Here is a 20011-nt window from a genome sequence, read left to right as displayed (position 1 = left end):
TCTAGTGGCCTGATAAGTGCCCCGTTAAGCTACAATTCCCTCGAAATGACCAGTTTCCGCAAACACATTCTAGGCCTGGGTCGCAATTATAATTGTATCAGTAAATACCAGCTGCCATTAAATCTGCCCCACTGTTAAATATCAGCCAGAAATTAATGGGTGAAAATGCTCTATAAATACTAGGACATGTGGGGTGTGGTGCTGTAAGCACCTAAATCTGTATGCTATAGGCCATTTGAAGGGCAAAAATTGAAATAGGGGATAATGATCACACCGATAAATTCTGAACACCTCAGTATTGGATTTTTATCAGATCCAATAATTATCACATCTAACCCCAGGCCCAGTTAACTCTCACTCAGGCTAAAGGGGGCTCGGCTTGCCTCACCCAATCCTGTGTTCTTTTGTTTTTTCAATATGCTGTTCATTGTCCTGCATTCAGAAGTTTTTTTTACGTCTTTATTATAATTTTAGAGAACAAAACTCACATACAGGTATACCTTCCTCTTTAGAACATTCAGAAGTTAATTAACTAACTAGTAAATCAAGGTCAGGCTTATACTTGCCAACAATCCCAATTTAGATAGGACACAGGCTATTTTTTTAAAGTCATTTTACTTTTGTCAAGTTTTATATAGCGTGGACTCTACCCGAGGGTAACGGAGCGCTTTAAACGAGCACCAGTTCATATATATTTTTTTGGGGCACAGGGAGATTAAGTGATTTGCCCAGAATCACGGGATGTTGAGCCGACGCCAAGACTCTAACCTGATTACCCAGCTGCAAAGTCGGAAGCTCTGGCCGGAACGCCACATCCTCGTGCTTAAAACTTTCTTAGTGTGAATGTATGTTTTTTTGTGAACTTAAATTCCTTCGTTTTTTTTTCTTCTCTAAACCTCCTTCTTAGGTGTTCCCAATCGACTGCAAGTATGCACCTCCAAGCCGAAAATCTTAAAACAAATCCGGGCGGGCCGCGCATTTATATCAGACAACTTCAGCCCCTCTGTAAAAATAAACAGGTCGAGAAACAGGCCTTTCATGAAAAGTTTGCTTACACAGACTTCAAATTGACCATGTGGCTCCGGGGTGTGTTTTCGCATCACCTCACTAGAGACCTTCTGCCTTTCACGTTCGGTCCTTGGCTCTCAGCAGCACGCGCATCGCCAGAGCGATGAATCACCGGGAGGGGCGGGGCGCGCGCCCCAAGGCGACCACGCCCCCCGCGAGGAAGCGGAGAGGGCGGGACCCGAGGAACTGTACTTCCTGGGCTGGGTGCAGCTCCACTTCTCTTCTCCTCACCGACCATCGCCTGAGGAGGTGAGTGTTCGGAGGTGTGGTAGGTGGCTCGTGGATTAGATTTGGGTACCCGGGGAGCATCGACCACCTCCTGATGAGACAGGAAGAGGGGGAAATTAGTTTTGGGAGGATGTGCGTGCCAGTCTGTTTCCTGTATATAAACTTTCAATTTAGGCCACCGTTGAGTTTCTTTTATGCACATTAAAGTTGCACGGCTAGTTCTTATTTATTGAGGCACGCCTTTCAGACCTGGGGCCACATCCTGGCCATGCATTCGCATCTGGGCCTATTCGTGTAACAGCGTGCCAGGCCCCACCCACTACATGAGTAGTCAGTGCTTTGAACCTTTTATATTTTTTATTAGCGCTACATGAGGATGGGAGTCTTCTTTGCGCATCATAGACGCACGTGTGCGTGGATTCCATATGGTCCCTTTCTTAGGCAACCCGGTTCTCTTTTAGACGCCAGAGCTTTGCAGCTACTTTTTGAGCCATCACCTGCAATGTTAAAAGTCAAACCTCTCGCCCCTGATTGTATCTTGCTATTTGCGAAAAATCTCGGACTGGTAAAAAAGTAACAAGGAGGTACTTGGCTCGCATCAGACTGCACTTTTAATTCAGTACGGTTGAGGCGTTTTTGTGTGTTAGGGTTTTAGGCGCTATTTGCAGCACATCCATGCAGCAGTAGGGGATTGTCACTTTTGGTTACTATGGTGTCGTAGAACAACCGCTTTGTTTGCATGCAGTACCCTTGTAGCCAGGAGTCTGTGACATTTTGACGCGGGAGGGCGGTCCCGCTCTTTGAGTTTGCCATATTGTGAAAGATTTTTGTGGCTTTTTCAACGTCCTAGCCTCTGGGGCTGGGTGCTTGCAACGGCTTCAGTGCTTGTATCGTTTTGAATGCAGTTACTGGCGTATGCTTCAGATTAAACCAATTTGCGTGTGTCTGCACCACGTGTTACACAAATGACCGCCCTGTCGAAAAGCTGTGTACACCACCTGACAGACAGATAACACGTGCTATTACTTGCTGGCTTCGGTCACAGAGCCTCTACCAGCCGCGGGGTGTTTGTTGCGTTTTGGTACTTGTAGTTCAATTTTAATAACGCAAAATTAAAACTACAAGTAGCAGAGCGCGAAATGTCACTGGTCAAAGAGACCGTGTTGGAAGAAGTCCTCTATGTAGACAAGCTGTGCTAACTGCCATCAGCGTGGTTTTACTTTTATGGACTTTAGTTTGACTTTTGATTGTGTGCATCACAGCAAACTTTGGTCCGTTATGACTTCACTACAGATAGATCTTAGCATTGTTATTTTTTTGTGTGTGACCTTAACTCGAATCTTACAGCCAGGGTCCCTTAAGGGCCGGTGGGAGAAGGCACTCTATTTTTCAGCTTTTTTAAGTGAGGGCCATCAAGTTTTTAGCTTCTTTGTGGTTTTTAGCTTTTTTGTGTTTTTTTTTTTTTTTTTTTTTGCTTGTATATAAATCAATTGGAAAACACATTGGTTTTGGACATGAAGCACATGCCACAGTAGCTGGCCTTAGCCCTATTCCAGCATTACTTAATGGTGATGATGCTGTCTTAGTTTCTAGCTCGACCAATGACCTCAAACAATTGCTATATCCACATATTGCATTTATGAATAATTTGGAGTTAAGTAGTGATTTGACACAATCACACGTGATTACAGGTCCTAAATAGACTGAGTCTAGAGTGTTTAAAATCGAGGAGAGTCTTATCTGACAGATTCAAGCCATTTCTCTTTTAGGGGTAGTTTTATTCTTCCAATATCTGGACTGGTTTATGTTGGCAGAAGACCATTATTTGTAGATCCATCTCAGCAGTCCTTGATGTTTGTTTCAAGGCTAAGTAATAAGAATGTCGAAGCCATGATCAAAATATATTAAACTACTCGTGTGGCTACTGCATCGTAGGGACCTTATCTCAAGCTATCCTAAATCTCCCTACTTGAGCACTGTCGAGCTCAGTTACTTTAGCTCTCTCCTTTCAGTGCCTTATTGTGGCTCTTAGATCTAGTATATATATTAGGCTGTTTATCGGGCTTAAGCTGGAGACTGGACTTAACGGCTTATTATTCAAGACTGTCCCAGTCTGAACTCAGTATTGAAAATTCCCTACCTCAACTACTACAGAAGGTCCACTTTTGTGGAAATCGGTTGTCTGGACGTTTTTTTTTTTTTTACTAGATTAAATTGCCAAACCAATGGCATTTCACGAGGCTGACGCTGTTAATGTGTAGATTAGTCCTTGGAAAAGAAGTGGAATTGAATAGTCTATTTAAAAAAAAAAAAAATGTTTATTCTTCAAAAACTGTACCCTTGATGGAATCTTACCTGCCTTTTGCGGTAAATAGCAGACCCCACTTTTTATTGACTTGTCGTAGAATGTGTTCCCAAAGTTTGATCACGTTTCGTCTCTTGGTCATTGACCTTGTGATTTCACTCCTCCTTAAGACACTGCACTTTATCATGTTTTGTAGTTTTTATAAATGGGTGCGAAAGCAATATCTTACTCTGAATTAAGAAAACTAACTTTAGGCGGTCAGACCAGCTTTTATATATCTGCAGATGTGACCCGATCGTAATAAGTGGTTGCTATCTTCATAGCTGGTGCAGGTAACTTGAGATTTAAAAAAAAAATTAAGTACTGTTTTATGTCCAGTTTTCAAACTGATTTATCTTCGATATTGTCACTTTACTTGTGCCTACTACCCCTCCTGGAGTATAGACCACCAGCAAGGACTCTCCAGCAATCTGTCATGTGTTTCTTTCAGTTGGACTCCAGGTGTAGCCCATCTCCTTGCAGTCTACCTCGAGACCATGCCCCATGTTTTTTTTTTTTTTTTGTGTGTTTTTTTTTGGTTTTTTTTTTGTTGTTTTTTGGACTTTCTCTTTTTCCCTTGAGATTTCCAGGTCAGGGCTTGCCTGGTGGTGATTAACTTGGGCTAGCGGAGGGTGTGACCTATTCAGCTCCAGCGTCTTTTCATGATTTCTTCATGGGCAGGGAGTTGAGAAGTCTGCAGCCATAGGTCGTAGTTGCTGATGGTGTTTAGCAAGCAGGTTTGGAGAATTTTCCTCAGTCTAGTGTTGATGAAGGTCCGGACTTCTCCAAGTTTCTGCTCCATACAGAGTGACCAATTTTCCACTGGTGTTAAAATGCCTTCTCTTGCTTTGCAGCGTTAGGTCCTTGGAGCTCCATATCTTCCTTAGCTGAATGAAGGCAGCTCTTGCTTTGCCCATTGTTGCCTTGACATCGGTGTCTGTGCCACCATGCTTGTCTATTTTACAAGAACAATGGTCCCTAGCTTAAAACGTACTTAATGTGACTGTTTCAACATAGACTTCAATAAGACCTATGTGCATTCCTCCTGTGTCCAGCCGGACAAAGGAACATTTCTTTTTGAATTTCACAAAATTTGAAACAAGATAATGAAGCACGAAAGCAATGAAACAAGGGCACAATCCTGTACCAAGTTTTCAACAAGGGAAAACAAGTAGAATAAAAGTAGAAAGAAGTGGCAGGCAAAAACTTTGGGAGCAAACATGGAGGCTTACAATACAATAATGGACTTGGGTAAGCTCAGAACAACAGAAACCACAATACATTTTCACAGTGGATACAATGTGGTACTGTTAAGGAAAGTCGACGTTTCGATCCCTAGCTCCTAATACAGTGGGGTCATCCTCAGGATTTAAAGATTACAAAAGTTGCCTGATATGAATTATACGCCTTCCATGAAGTGGTAGCGTACGAGGCTAGGAGCTAGGGATCGAAACGTCGACTTTCCATAACAGTACCACATTGTATCCACTGTGAAAATGTATGGTCGTTTCTGTTGGTCTGAGCTTACTTAAGTCCGTTATTGTATTGTAAGCCTCCATGTTTGCTCCCAAAGTTTTTGCCTGCCACTTTATTCTACTTTTCCCTTGTTGAAAACTTGGTACAGGATTGTGCCCTTGTTTCATTGCTTTTGTGCTTCATTATCTTGTTTCAAATTTTGTGAAATTCAAAAGTAAATGTTCCTTTGTCCGGCTGCACACAGGAGGAATGCACATAGGTCTTATTGAAGTCTATGTTGAGACAGTCACATTAATTACGTTTAAGCTAGGGACCATTGTTCTTGTAAAATACATAATTACCCGAGGTCCTAAGCTACCTATATCGGGTCCCCCTTGTTACTTATAGTGTCACCATGCTTGTCTATGACACTGCCCAGGTAGGTGAAGGCGTCCACCTCTTCCAGTGCATCACATGTTAGAGTGACTGCAGTTGTGCTTGACATGTTGGCCTTAAGGATCTTGGTTTTTCCCAAGTAGATGTTGAGGCCAAGTTGCTGAGCTGCGTCCAAGGTGTCCACTGGATCCCATTTCTTCTTTTTGCTTTGGATGGCTTCATAATCCAGTCTATGGCAGCAGGAATAGAAAAGGTGAGAACAAACACTTATAGTGGACTTCGGTCCTCACTTGGAAGGCTTCCATGAGTCGTCCTCCATATACTATCTTGCAGGTCATACCCTCTTAAGAGTTTCTGTTGATTATTACGAGTTTATCTGTCACACTGTAGTGGCGGAGGAGTTTCAAAAGGGTCTTTCTGTCCATGATGTCCAATTCCTTTTCATAGTCCATAAATTTAACAGGGCGGGGGGGGGGGGGTCCTTTCCATCGACTACTTAATGATGATGCTCAGTGTTGCAATCTGGTCTGTACAGGATCTATCGTTGCGGAAGCCAGCTTGCTGGTCTCGCAACTGAGCATTGACTTGTTCCTTCATTATGTTTGGGATGACTCTGTGGAACATTGTTTAGAGTTGATAGAAGTTTCCTTCTGTAGTTTATGCAGTTACTCGGGTCACCTTCATTGATGACCTTGAGATTTCCCTCATTCCAGTATGATGGCACCTCTTCCTTTTCCCAGATCCTTCCAAATACGGGTTAAAACATGTCTACTGTTTCAGTGTGTATCGGTGCCTCTGCAGGAATCTTGTCTGGTCCGGCCACCTTCCTATTTCTTAGATATTGGATGGCTTGCTGTATTTCTTTCTTTGTTAGTCTGCTGTAGTCTATTTTGCAGGTCTTGTCAGCTGGCTGTATGTGTGGTGGAGACTGCAACACAAGCTGGTTAAACAGTTCTTCAAAGTGCTCCACCTCTCTCCGTTGTTATCCATCGATACCCATTATTGTCTTCCCAGCTTTGTTTTTAACAGGTCTTTATGGATTGCTGTGTCTGCCAGAGAGTTTCCTTGTTATGTCGTAAAGTTCCTTCATCTTTCCATACCTTGCTGCTTCCTGGACCTCTATGGCAAGATCATCGATGAATCTTCCCTTGCCTGCTCTTAAGCTTCTCTTTACTTCCTTGTTGGTTTTGGTGTACTCGCCAAGAGTTTTCGCCTTTTCTGCTCCTGTTGGGCTAGTGTTGACTAAAGCTTTAATTTCCTTTCTCGGATCTTGTGGGGAGTCTTGTTGGAGATCCATTCTTTGTGCTGGTGTTTCTTGAGACCCAGGACCTCCTGGCAGGTTGATGTCACTGTTTCTTTGATCTTCTTCTCCCACTGACTTTCTACTGGGTCTCTCATCCTCTATTTCTTGCAGGACTTGTTATTGAGGGTGACTAAGTATTCACTCCGTTTCTGTGCATCTTTGAGGAGCGTGGCTTTACATCTGTCTTTGGTTTGTTGGTTCCATCTAAGCTTTTTTCAGCTTTAGCCTGGCCACACCAAGGTGATTGTCTGACACCACGTCAGCTCCTCTCATCACTCTCACGTCCTGCAGGGCCCTGAGGAACTTCTTAGCAATGCAGACCTAGTCAATCTGATTCTGTGTGATGGTGCCACCCACGCTGCCTTGTGTATTATTTTGTGTAAGCATACACTGTAGCCTATCACCAGACATTCCAGGGCACAGAGATATGGAAACTTTTCACCATTCACATTTGTGTCGCCAAGGCCATGGTTGCCCATTACTCGGGGGTGGCTCCTCTGTAAAGGCAGAGGAGCGTTACCCCATTGGAAACAAAATGTACTTTTTTTTTTTTACTGAGCCATTAAGCGGTATATAAATATAATTACCAGCTTGGTCTGGAGGGGGCATCCTGATGGCGCGTCACATCAGCAGAAGGGAGGAGGAGTGGTGGGCACTGTAAGTGCGCATGTTGATTTTGCCAGCTGTCTGAGGACGGTAAAACTGACATACGCACTGCTATTTCTCCAAACTGAGCTGTGTTGCACAACCGGGTGGAGAACAGGTACAGGCTCCCTGAGCGAACATCAAGTCAGTGTGCTCAGGCCAATCACGACTCTGCTCTCATGCTTGTAAATAGTATTACCGGCACGAGACAGCGTCTGGATTGGCCCCTGAGAGCCTGTGCAAGGTGCACCAGCATCGGGAGAGGAGCACCGAGGTGGCAGCCACATCTGCAGATAAAATTAAATTTATTATGTTGCCCCGCCACTTTTAGATTAGAGCAGCAACCACTGCCATGACTTCTTAGTACCCGGTGTATTTTTTTTTCATCTCCTCTACCACTTGGGCTCTCTTGCCTGTCTTGTACATGGTCCTCACATTCCATGTCCAATGGTTATGGTCTTTGGTCAAAAGCAGGTGGATCAGCTGTGTGGCCCACTAGGGTTCTCTGGTTTTCACCATAAGGCATGATGGCTCTCCATGAAGGAGTTTCTTTCTGGTTAACGTTTCTGTAGTTAGGATATTTTTTATTTTTTACTGTGGGGTAGCTAGCACCACCCATGACCATCCTCCTTTTGAAGCTGGGCATGGGACCATCCATGGCGGAGTTTTGCTATTGTCAATGCTACTAAATTAGCCATGTTATGATCTTGTATCTTTTATTTTTGTATTCTATAAAAACGAATGTATTAATGAATTGTCTCTTGTTGCTAGGAGCGTAGCTTAGTTAGTGATAATCTGGGGGTGTGAATCTTAACTTTCCCAACTAAAAAAGCACTGGGATGGAGGGGTGAAAGCCAAGATTCAGGATGGACTGCTTTCATGTGGAAGAGGGGTCGTACTGATTTGCATTAGGTGTGAATCTGTCTGCAGTGGCTTGGAATGCTCCAAGAAGGATTGCTACCGGTTAGACTATTTGCAAGCGTTCATACCACCAGCTGCTAGGTGTGTGATTGACAGTAGTATACCTGGAAACCTGAGACTGTCTCACCTTTCCAAGTCACTGCTGCCAATGTTTGTAAATTGTAAAATTGAGTACATTAGTACCTTTTTAAGGAGTACTTCTGTGGGTGCATATTTTTACTATTTTTTGTGTTAAACTGGTCACTATATGGCCCTGGTATACAAAGGTAACTTGCACTTTTGAATCATTTACACTTTTGAGTAAGTTTTAGTACATTTTTCGCTATTCACAAAATGTGAGTGTAAATTTATTCCAAAAGTGTGACTTGCTCGTCTGCACAAATTGAAGGTCCTGGGGGCTATTCACAAACTGCGTTTTGTAGTGCTTCTCAAGTACTGCTGCAATAATACTTTAGAAGTGCAGCTTGTGAATGCATTTCATGGTATGTTCATACTGCTATTGTAGTACTACTAAATTTACTACAAAATGCAGTGAATAGCTCCCTGGCCCTTCATGTAAAACCTAAAGTAGTCGTGTAAACGCTAAATGCGGCCTAGATTCTAATTGTAGCTGGAGCAACGTTATTGTCTGCTAAATCAATAGGTGCATGTACAGCGCACACCCTGAACGCAAGTATTTTAAAGTAATCTCATATGTGATAACATGAAAGGAGGCAATGTAATGTTTGTCTAGGATAGCACAATTGGACAAGCAGGGAAGCCAGTATTCCAGGGTATCTGGTTTCACATTTTGAAACTGAGCCACCAAGTCTATATCCGTCTGTTTTACAGCAGAGATCATTGTTTTGTCTCTTACTCTTGGCCTACAATGAAAAAACAGCTCTGACATAGCTGAATTGACAAAGGGTTTAGGGGGGGCCTGACCCAACTATCATGCATTTATTTGGGGGGGGGGGGGTCACATCCCAACCCCCCCCCACCCCCCCCCCCCCCGAAGCTACTCCCCTGCTTGTTGCTCACACAATTACTACTACCCTGTGATCCTTATTCTATGGATCTCAGGTGGATGAAAAAGTGATTTATTTCTGCAAAGCTTTGAACCCAGGTGCTTGATATTATTCAAGTTTATTTAGCAGGGATATCTCCAGGACCACCGGATCCATGCCAAAGTTCCAAAATGAGGAAAACAAAAATGTCATGTGTGGAATTCATAGATTAATCTTCGGCACTGGTAATTACCTGGGACTGCATCTCAGTGCATACTTGTTTTTGCCACTGTGCCACGCCAGGCAGGAACCAGTAATGTGTAGATAATCCTTGGGAATGTTCAAATCGCCACGCCCACTGTGAGCATGAACACAAGCCGCCCCAGGCCAATATTCATGTAGCTGGGTCTAGTTAATGCGCTATATCTTGAGTAATGTGACAGTGAGCAGAAGATCCCTGTCTGGGCATACCCGTGGTACTTATGACATCTAATTTAAGAAAACAAAAAAGTGATGAGCAGAATGGAATTTTCACAACAGTGAATTCAAAAAGATCTGTCACCAAGTGGTTAGTCGGAAAGTGTGATCTATACGCGGCCCTCCTGGACCTACGTTAGACAGCCCTGCCTTGGTGGGTGAATCATTGTCTGAGCTGTGTGATTTGGATGGGAACCTTTGGCCTGAACACTGTACAGTTATCTCTGCTACAGATGTATTAATCTCTGCAGCAGTCTTATCTGGAGACCATGATGTGATAGCACTTTATTCCTTTTGAAATAACCCCTCTGCTTTCACGACTCAATTCAAATACTGAATGTAAACGCCCTCTGGGATGTTTTCTATTTGTTCCAGTTGGGTAATGGGCCATCGATGTCACAAAATGCATCTCAAGTGTGTTCTGTATTTGCAGTGGTATAAATGGTATCTAGGGTGACACTTTTGTGTGTAATGCTGTGAATTCTAAGGTTGATCGTGGTTCCCCCTCCGCCCCCAATTTTGTGCCACCTACTGGGGACTGGACTTGAATCTTAAAATTCATTGTCAGGCAGCCTTTGGGGTTGACTGCCTAGACACCAAGTGACTGTGTTTCTGCATAACCTTGTTAGCAAGCTTGGACTCCAGTAAGATGCGTTGTTTCAGAGTTTTGCTTCTGTGAGTGACAGAGTTCATTGGTTCTATTGTGATCATGTATCAGAAGTCTGGTTCCAGTGGGTGCCCCAGTGCTCGACTTTGTGGTTTCCCTCTGAGTATTTTATTTAAATACTTTTTGTCCCCCGTGGGTCAGGTAGCTGTGGTTTTCTAAGAGTATTTTTGGCTCACTGAGGGCCCTGTTTCTGAACTTTTGCCTTTACAAGAGTTTGCTAGAGTTTTTCCACAGGGTATTTCGGCTACAGAGACTCTGATTTGGTAGTCGTGAGAGAGCTGTGGTTATCTGCAGTATTTCCCTCCGTACACTGTGAATGATCCTGTGCATGAGTTAGCATTACTTTTCCCGGACAATACTCCAGTTGTTGCACTCTGCCAATGACCCTGTACATGAGCTGTCCGTGGTTTTTCCCAGGGAGTCTTTCAACTGCAGCACTGTCTGAGTAATCCAGTAGACAAATTAAGCCAAGGTTCTCAGAGTTTTTCACTTGCAGTAGTCTGATCGAGCCTGTAAGATGGCTAGGGTTCCCGGAGAGTATTTCACTTTATTCTGTGATTGATCCAATGTGTACGCTAGGTGTAGTTTTCCCAGAGCATTTCGGTTGCAGTACCCTGTAATTGACTCTGTATAAGCGATCCATGGCTCCCTGTGACCATTTCAGTTGCAGTGTCCTGTGAGTGACCCTGTCGTTGGCCAGCTACCAATGAGTATTTCAGATGCAGGGCCCCTTGAGTGACCCTGTGTATAAGCTATTCAGCGTTCCCTGTGAGTATTTCAGTTTCCTATGAGGGTCCCCGTGTATAAGCTTGCCATAGGTACCTGTGAGATTTTCAGTTGCAGTATCCAGTGAGTGGCCCTGTGTATAAACTAATCCTGGTTCCTAGTGAGCATTTCAGTTGCAGTATTCGGTGAGTGACCCTGTGTACAAGCTCGCCATAGTTACCATTGAGCATTTAAGTTGCAGTATCTGGTGAGTGACACTGTGTATAAGCTCGCCATGGTTACCTGTGAGTATTTCAGTTGGAGAATCCTGTGAGTGACCTTGTGTATAAACTACCCATGGTTCCTTGAATATTTCAGTTGCAGTATCCTATGAGTGACCATGTGTGTAAGTTAGCCATAGTTACTCGTGAGTATTTCAGTTGCATTGCACATTGAGTGACCCTCTACGTACGGTCGGTAGCCGCGGTTCCCAGACATAGAAACTGGTCATGCTTTTCCCAGAGGGTTTCCGTTGCAGTACTTCGTGGGTGAGCCTGGGTAGGAGTCCACCGTGATTTCCCAGTATTTCAGTTGGAGTACTCCTCGTGACCCTGTATTGTGAATTAGCCATTGTCTTCCCTGTGATTACTTCGGTTGGAGTACTCTGAGTGGCCTTATGGCGTTGGCTATGGTCGGGGCCACTGCAATTATGTGATTGTGGGGCCACCGCGATTTCCGCATAATTGTATATTAGCCACATTTGCCACATAATCCATTTTGTGCCACATAATCTGCAGATTTTAACAAATAAATTCTAGTTCAAATGTTGCTAAATGCTGCAACATGTGTTACCGCGCAGTGGAAGGCCCTTTGCAAAGCTGGACTGGTCAACTTTGTTGATTATTGCTATATTTGAGTACTAAACTGGTACTAATGAGGTGCAACCAATGCTCAGTGTTACTAAGTTTAAAAATGATGAAATAATGAAGTAATATTGCAAAATGTGCCGCATTATGCCACACAATTTGTCTTTTCTTGTTGCATAATTCAGTGAACCCAGCCTCATAATTTGGCCCTCTGCTGCGGCACAATTATAGTGGCCCTGGCTATGGTTTCCACTCTGTGAATGTTGCAGTACTGTGCGAATGAGCCTAGGGAGAACCAGCTAGGTTTTCCTGGTGGGAGAAAATGTGGCCTAACAGCCAGAGTTGCCAAACTTGGAAGTGAGGAACAGGGTTCTAATTGTGGCATCGGTGGAACATATTGTTGTTCTGGGCAAAACACAGCCCAGTGACTTAAAAAAAATAAAATAAAAAAAAATAATAATAATGAGAAAATCAGACCTTGTGTAATGTAATCTGGTGCTCGTGTATAGGTCACTAGCTTGCCCCCTGAGTATTTCCATTGCTGTACTGGGCGGGTGACCGTGTGAACTAGCTAGTTTTCCCAGTGACTATTTCAGTTGCAGTACTCCATGGGTGGCCTAGTATGCGTTTTCCCCTTCTGTTGAAGTAAGTCTGTGAGGAACCCTACTGTGAGTTATGTTATTCCCATGGGTATTTTGGTTGTGGTTACTCTGTGGTGATCTAGCTGTGGTTTTCCTAGGGTGTAATTCAGTTGTAGTACTCTGACACAGAGCTGGCATTCTGTTTGGTGGTTGTGTGTGGTGTGTTTTTTTTTTTTTTTTTGGTTTGGTTTTTTTTCTCTCAGCGATAAACATTGTTGCTGCTCTGGTCGGTTCTGTATCTTCTCGTGGTGATCTTCCCTCAGTCAAGGTGACATTGTGGGCAACGATTCACCATAGCACAGTGACTTTTACAATATGTTGCAATAATAAAACTGCAACCGCACTGTTGGTTACTTCCTTTTTCTTCAACGACACCATCTGCATAGGGACTTCAACCCACAATTCCGGATATTTGACTTAATCACAATGCGTTCTGCCTCCTGCACCCTTTCCATTAATAACTGTGGTTATTTCCTTGTGCAATGGGCTTCCAGAATGAAGACTGTGATTACATGGGACATGCATTAGTGAATGCCTTGCAGCCCTTAGTCCATCCATGAAACACTCCTTGTCATACAAATGCTTTACCAGGTATTGGTTTTTCTTGGAGCTTTCTTTGGCATGACAAGTTACTAGTTTGTCTATGGTTGGCAGCCATGATTCATAGAGGACCGGGGACCAACCACAGCCCACATGCATGAAGCATTTCTACGGTTGCAAACGCTCCTGTTCAGTGTTTGCATGACTAAAAATTACTTTTCAGAGCTACTAATCCCGTGGTAGGATTTGGAAATGATTTTCTGACTCCTGAAATGGCACTGTGAATGATACTGCTTTGGTATCTGGAAGGAGCGAGTTGTAGGAGTCCCTTCAATATGCTGAATCCAGGGGCCACTGCCAACTCTTTAACATACTTTTGGGAAAAAAGAACACCTTTCTTTTAAACTCTGCCATGTTCCCTTTAAGGAAAAGGGTCTGCACTTGGGGGGGGAAAGAATTCTTTAAGCACACGAACGGGCACAGTGGTCTTCTGACCCCAGTAGGCCGCCATCCCTGTTATAGCCTCTATTCATAGTAAGTCTCAGTTAGCGACCTACCTCATTAATTTTTATGAAATATGTTGGATTGCCACTGACTCTATTTGCGACTTTGAAGAACCGTTCTAGAAGTCCATAAAAATAGAAATGATGCATACCACTAACAATTTCCAAGCAACTGTTCGTTCATCTGGCCCCAAGTCTTTAATATTGCTGGAACTAATCAAAATATCTTTGGGATTAAATTGAGTTCCAGAATTTTATCCCGCATGATAACACATGCTTTCTCTATGGGGTCTACTGGTGCTCTCTGGAGATTAGTTCTCTCGCCTATGGGGTTTCTGAGTAAGCCTGTAGGGTTTAGCTTGCACTGTCTGGTTACTCTGAAATATTAAGCTTGATTCTGCATACCTTTAGTTACCTCTGCTACAGACAGAATATAGGTTACTACAGCGTGCAACATAATGCATGCAAAACCACACTTTTGAACCCATCCTAGTAGGCACCTCTGTAATGTGCGGCTGCTGGCTCAAATATATTTTGCTATGGCTGATTTTGGTTTCCAGTCTAGGTCACAATTGCTGTGCCTGACTCGGCATTCTGTACTTTTAGCCCTAGTCATGCAACTCTTGAGATCGAAGGCAGCAGAAAAAATGCAATTACAAACCAGGCCTGTAGGTATTAACCCCTTCAGTGCCACGCCCTTTCCCCCTCCTGTGCCGGGCGTTGCACTAGTGGGTGGGGTTCATGACGAGATAGTCTCGTCATGGGCACAGCGCAACCGTGCTCCATGACGAGACTATCTCGTCATGGGCGAAAGTAATGAAGTACAAATGCCAATGTCCCAAGCTATTGTATATATTTTCCCAAAACCCAAAAAAAGACCCATTGCACAATTTTCTTTTTTTTTTTTTTCTTAATCGAATCAAATCCGACACTGGCCCGCTAGCTCTGGAAGTGAATCATTTTTTGAGCGGATGTGCACTGGCAAAAAATGTCATCACTCGCAATGAAGGGAGGCAGTGGCTGAAGTGGGCTGGCCCACTGCAACATCCTGTATTTTGTGGTGAGTGGAAATAAAATGTCATTGGCACGTACGCCATAGGGCCTGTTTTTATACCTCTATATGTGTTTATTTTGCGTTTTGGGGGAAACATGAGGCTGACTAGACACCTAGACTGTAGGACAGAACTAAAAAGGGCTCACTTTTAATAATTTCCGTTCTTTTCCACTATCGCTCAACTGCAAATACCAATGTTGAAGGGCTGACCCGAGGAGGTGTAAGGACATATCCTGTCCAGGGCAACTGGAATTATGCTGCAGGAGACGACCAAATAGGGTTGAGTAAATTATGCAGCAAGAAAAGGCAAATTCTACGGTATTATGCCACACATTTTTGGATAGTATTACTTCATTATTATTTTTATTTTTTAACTTTAGGCTGCCTAGGCATTAGTTGCAACTCGGTACTAGTTGAACACTCAAACGGCAATAAGCTACAGAAAAGTGATCCGTCAACCTGTGCAAAGATCCTTCCACTGCATGGCAACGTGTGTTGGTGCATTTTAGTAACGTTTGAAGTGCTTGAGCTAGAAACATTTTATTTTTCCTGCAGATTATGCGGCAAACTTATAGTTATGCGAAAATCGTCGCACAATTCCAGTGGCCCTGATCATGCCTTCAATTTGCAATGTGTGGCCAGCTTGATGGTGGCTATGGCTGGAACGTAGCTGTTAGGCCACAATAACTCTCCAAGGTTCAGCATGTTTTCCTGCCTGTCTCTTCTGCCTCGGTACCCGGCAAGATAATCCTTTATAGTGTGCCCTTCTACATTTGAAGCAGATGTTTGCCAAGGGTGTCGCTGCATCTGCACACCAAACAAGCATTGGCAACGTCAGTGGGTCTGGTTTTAATTTAACGTGCGCAAACGCAGGCATGCACAAAGGCACGTTTGGGCATGTCTGTGCGGGTGTGCATTGGACTAATAAAAAGCCAGACCTGATGAAGTGCGCTTTGGAACTTTGTTTTTCTAGAAATTACAGCAGGTTCTGCTGCAGGCTCCCTCTGTTCTTGTCCCTTTGTCAAATAAAGGTAGGATGGCAAGCAAGGAAGCTATCTTTAAGCAAAAGGATTTGCCTGTTTGTGCATCAATTCCCGCCTTTTTATTTAACAATTTTTTTATGTATTAAGGATGGGCATGTTCATGTGATAAGCACGCCCTAAAGCATTATGTGGGATAAAACACTCTTTGAGCAGTGGGCCCTATGATCCACCCTTGAGCGGACCAGCTGTGTGGTGCACTGACCTGCGGCGCGCGCCGGCCGGGGTCAGGCGGGGATTGGTCACTCATTAACCAGGCCAGGCAGTGCGCGCGTGGGCGCGTCGCGAGCCGCGTCCCTAAGGCGAGGAGAGACCGTGAGTCAGGGGAGCGGCGCGGCAGGTGTGGAAGGGTCTTTAGTCGGCTCCCGCCCCCCTGAAGATAACGCCATGGACGGTAAGGTGGGAATGAACGGACCCTCGTTCCTAACTAACTGATGCCGGGGACAAATAGCCGGTGTTAGATACTTTTCGCGACCCAGAATGCGGCCCCCTCTCTCCCTCGCAGGAATAAACCTTAATTCTTCGACGACCGTACACGGGCTCCGAGGCACCCTCTCACTGCACAGGAACCGTCCTTTCCTCTAAATAGGAGACCGGGTTTCTTTTTAATAACCATAGTAGCTGGGCTGGGTGGGTGGGGTGTACCTGCGCAGGACTAGAGCTCTGCGTGGTCTGCTGTGTAGTTGTAAACCCAGAGAGGGCAGGGGTCACCTGGGGCTGCCAGCGAGACCCCGGAGCTGTGAGGTTTCTCGCAGGGACCTCGTGTTGATTATTAACCACCTCCAGAAGTGGAGATAGCCCCCTCCCACCCCAAAGAAAGGAAATGAGAATATATTGGGAAGGGGGGGGGGGGTCAAAGGGTGTGTAAGGGTGTCTGGAGGAGCATGGTGTGAGCTTTGGTTACCTGTGGAGATGGGCATTGGCCTAGCCAGTGTCATGTACCCTAGTGCAAAGAAGGAAACCCCTCCTCCCCCGCCCTCTTTTTGAACTGTGAGATCTAGCAATAACCAGGATTCAGTGGGTCCCGGCGCCATTGCACCTGCTACACCAATGGAAGGCAGGCCCCTGGAGATGGAGTTTTAGGGAGCCCTGGGTGACTCGTGTTAGCGGTGGTTTCTGGGAGTTGCTGGTGCTCTGAAAGGAGCTTGGGGTGCTTGGCAGCTCCCGAGGTGTACTGGACAGGGTCGGATTGGTAACGCGGGCACTCGGGAAATGGTCGAAGGGCCGGTAGCCGAGTTCTAGCTGCGGGATGTGTTTTTTGGGCAGCCTGGGGGCTGTCTGTGCTGTTAGGATGCGGCCTAGTGGGTGCCTGAGTGGCCTTTCTAGAGGCAGATGGGCAGAGGTATGGCTCCATTTTTCTCGCGGGGCCGGCCATTAATGTATGCTGATTGAGCGGGGGCAGGGGGCCTGAGCAGATGTGGTCCACCTGCATTCAGGTGTGGCTCAGCAGTGTGAGCTAATCTGTGCATTTTAAAAAAGAATCTTAAGTGAAGTTAATAAAACATGCCCCACCCCCTTTATTTTCCTAAAACTTCGCTGAAGCAGTGTTTTGTGGAAAGGCAATACACAAATGTGGGCCCCTTGTCTTTTGGTGTGCCGGGCCGACTGGAGTCACCCTGTGGAAGATGCTAGTACCTGCGGGAGGGCCTGGGGGTATGTGAGTCTGGGTGGTGCTGTTTTTCTGTCATTACTTTCTATGCTTTTACATTCAAGCGCCTTTTAATTCTTCCTTTTGGCAGCAGTAGTCAACAGGCGCTACTCTGACATCATGGCGCAGCTGACCCATGACCTCGGCACGGCCTTCTTCCAGAAGCAGCAGCTGAATGCGTCAATGGCGGACACCTTCCTGGAGCACCTCTGCCTCCTGGACATCGACTCGGAACCGACCACGGCCCGGAACACCAGCATCATCTGCACCATTGGTACAGCCGCACTGTTTTTTAAAAATTTATTTTAAATTATATCGCAAATCTTTATTACATTTTTTTGTTCAAAAGTACATAAACATTGAATAACTTGCACGAAACAGTACAATAATAGGCGCGCCGCTATTAATACAAACAAACTCCAGGTTGCCCTGCTAAAGAGACGCCATCACAGGTGAGGAAATGTCCTTTATTTATTGTGGGTAGCAGTAACAGCGAAGTACACCCTCCATCGGTAACACTGCCAAACAAGTTTCGGGCTCATAAGCCCTTGATCACTGGCCGTATGCAAAAAGTCACTGCAGCTGAGGGGACTATGTAGACACTTGACCCCACCCTCTTGGGATTTCCTTGCAGGTATGCTTTATGGGTCTTGAAGTCCTTTAACCTTTCCACAATGGATGCTGTGTAATTATTAAAACAGGCTCCGTGCACAACAATTTCATTCCCCAGAGTGGGTCCTCAGGAGGGGGAACATCACAGCAACTGCCCATGTTTAAGTCCCGCAATCGTGGCTCCTCACCACCGTGTAGAACACTTTAGTGTATATATATATATATATATATATATATATATATATATATAATTTTCTACTTAAAAAAATTATTCTAGATTTAATTGTATAATGAAACTTTACATTTATTTTCTGATTAATAAAACCTATTGCCTTTAAATACTTTCTGTTTTTGTTAATTTAATTATATTTATATTTTTAACATATTGAAAGTCCTATGACTAATACCTAAAAACCATAACTACCCTTGTACGATACCTACTCCTTAACCCTAAAAATCTTTTTGCCCCGCAACTCTACCCACCCATAAACACCCCTTACTACTCTTGTATACCCTACACATCCCTGAATCCCAAATATCTTCTTTTCCCTGTACGCTTGCCATTCTGTGACCCCCACATCTCCTGACTTCTCTCGTACACTAACCACCTATGAACGCTAAAAACCATACTTCCTCTGTACACTACTGGCCTTCAAACAGCTTAACCCCTTGAGTGCCCATGACGAGATGGTCTCGTCATGGGCCGCGGTTGCGCTGTGCCCATGACGAGTCTCTCGTCATGAGCCCCGCCCGCTAATGAAACGCCCGGCACAGGGCGTGGAAAGGGCGGGGCACTCAAGGGGTTAATATCCATATACATCTCTGAACCCTAAAAACACTTTACTGTCCCTATAGTTCACTCCCCACTGGACCCGTAAAAAATCCTTTAGACCCCTATTCACTCCCCACCCCTGAACCCAAAAAACATTACCACCCCCTGTGCACTACGCATCCTTGAACCCTAAAGATCCATGCACGACCTATGCACCACCTGTCCCTGAACCCTGGAATCTCTTACCACACAAACGTACATTTAAAGTATTAAAAATATGTATTTTTTTTAATCCTATACCTTTTGTAAATAGTATCCTTTTTTCAATTACTCAATGCGTATTAACTTATCACAATTTTAATAACCTACTGTATAATTTACCAAATAAATCACATACATTTTTAACGTAATATTTTTAGATTAAAATATTTATGTAATTGTATCTTATTTACAAATTAACAAACATTGATTTAAAACTCTGCTTTACTCACTCATTCTATATGTGCAAATATTTGTGCACACATTTTTATATATAAGCTTACTTAAACATGTATATTATAATTGTCTACACGTATATAATGACTGATCAATTGAAACCAGCATTGGCAATGCTAGTAGGTCTGGATGTAGAGAAATGGCGTCTGCTAATGTGAAGCATCACAAGTAAAGAGCATGAGAATGGATATGTATTTGTGTGGAAGCAAAGAAGTGTAAAATAATATTGGTGTAAGTTAAAATGTCAGGTGATAGTTGCACTGTCAAGCCAGACCTAAAAATCCATGTAGGTTAAATACCGACCTCCTCCCATCTGTGCTTCTCCCAGAGAAAAACCTCAATTACAGAGTTCAATTCATTCAATTACATACTTTATTTTGGTTCTTGAGCCATAAGTACAAAAAATAAATATTTAAAAATCATTAAGGCACCTAGGAAGAATCCATAGTACTATTAAAATGAAGTTTTATTTAAAATTGTGATAGAAAAATATACTTAGATGTGGGCTAAAATCAGATCTGGGATGCCATCTGGAAGGTCAAAACTAGTTACAAGGTCATGGTAACTTGATATAACGGCTAACCTGTAAAAGTTATAAGGTGCACAATATGATTTAAAGAATGAATACTTGTTCTAGTCGAGGAA

General features: G+C 44.0%; 1 protein-coding gene across 6 annotated transcripts in view; it reads left to right on the top strand.

Moving 5' to 3' along the window:
* The first annotated feature begins 1181 nt into the window (after nucleotides 1-1181).
* Nucleotides 1182-20011, top strand: part of PKLR (pyruvate kinase L/R) — a 75232-nt gene continuing 56402 nt past the window's right edge. The window contains exons 1-2 of one of the 6 annotated variants that reach the window (XM_085639093.1): nucleotides 1182-1317; nucleotides 17579-17761. In XM_085639093.1, the coding sequence (XP_085495219.1) occupies nucleotides 17608-17761 (154 nt within the window). In that variant the 5' untranslated portion in view covers nucleotides 1182-1317; nucleotides 17579-17607. Of the gene's footprint in view, nucleotides 1318-14693; nucleotides 14806-16003; nucleotides 16234-17578; nucleotides 17762-20011 lie in introns of those variants that run through there. The other 5 variants (XM_085639092.1, XM_085639094.1, XM_085639095.1 and 2 more) reach the window with 5 other exon arrangements.

The sequence above is a fragment of the Triturus cristatus genome, chromosome 12, assembly GCF_964204655.1.
Source record: "Triturus cristatus chromosome 12, aTriCri1.1, whole genome shotgun sequence".
NCBI lineage: Eukaryota > Metazoa > Chordata > Amphibia > Caudata > Salamandridae > Triturus > Triturus cristatus.
Note: the sequence above shows the minus strand (reverse complement) of the source record. Positions and strands in the feature narration are given on the sequence as shown.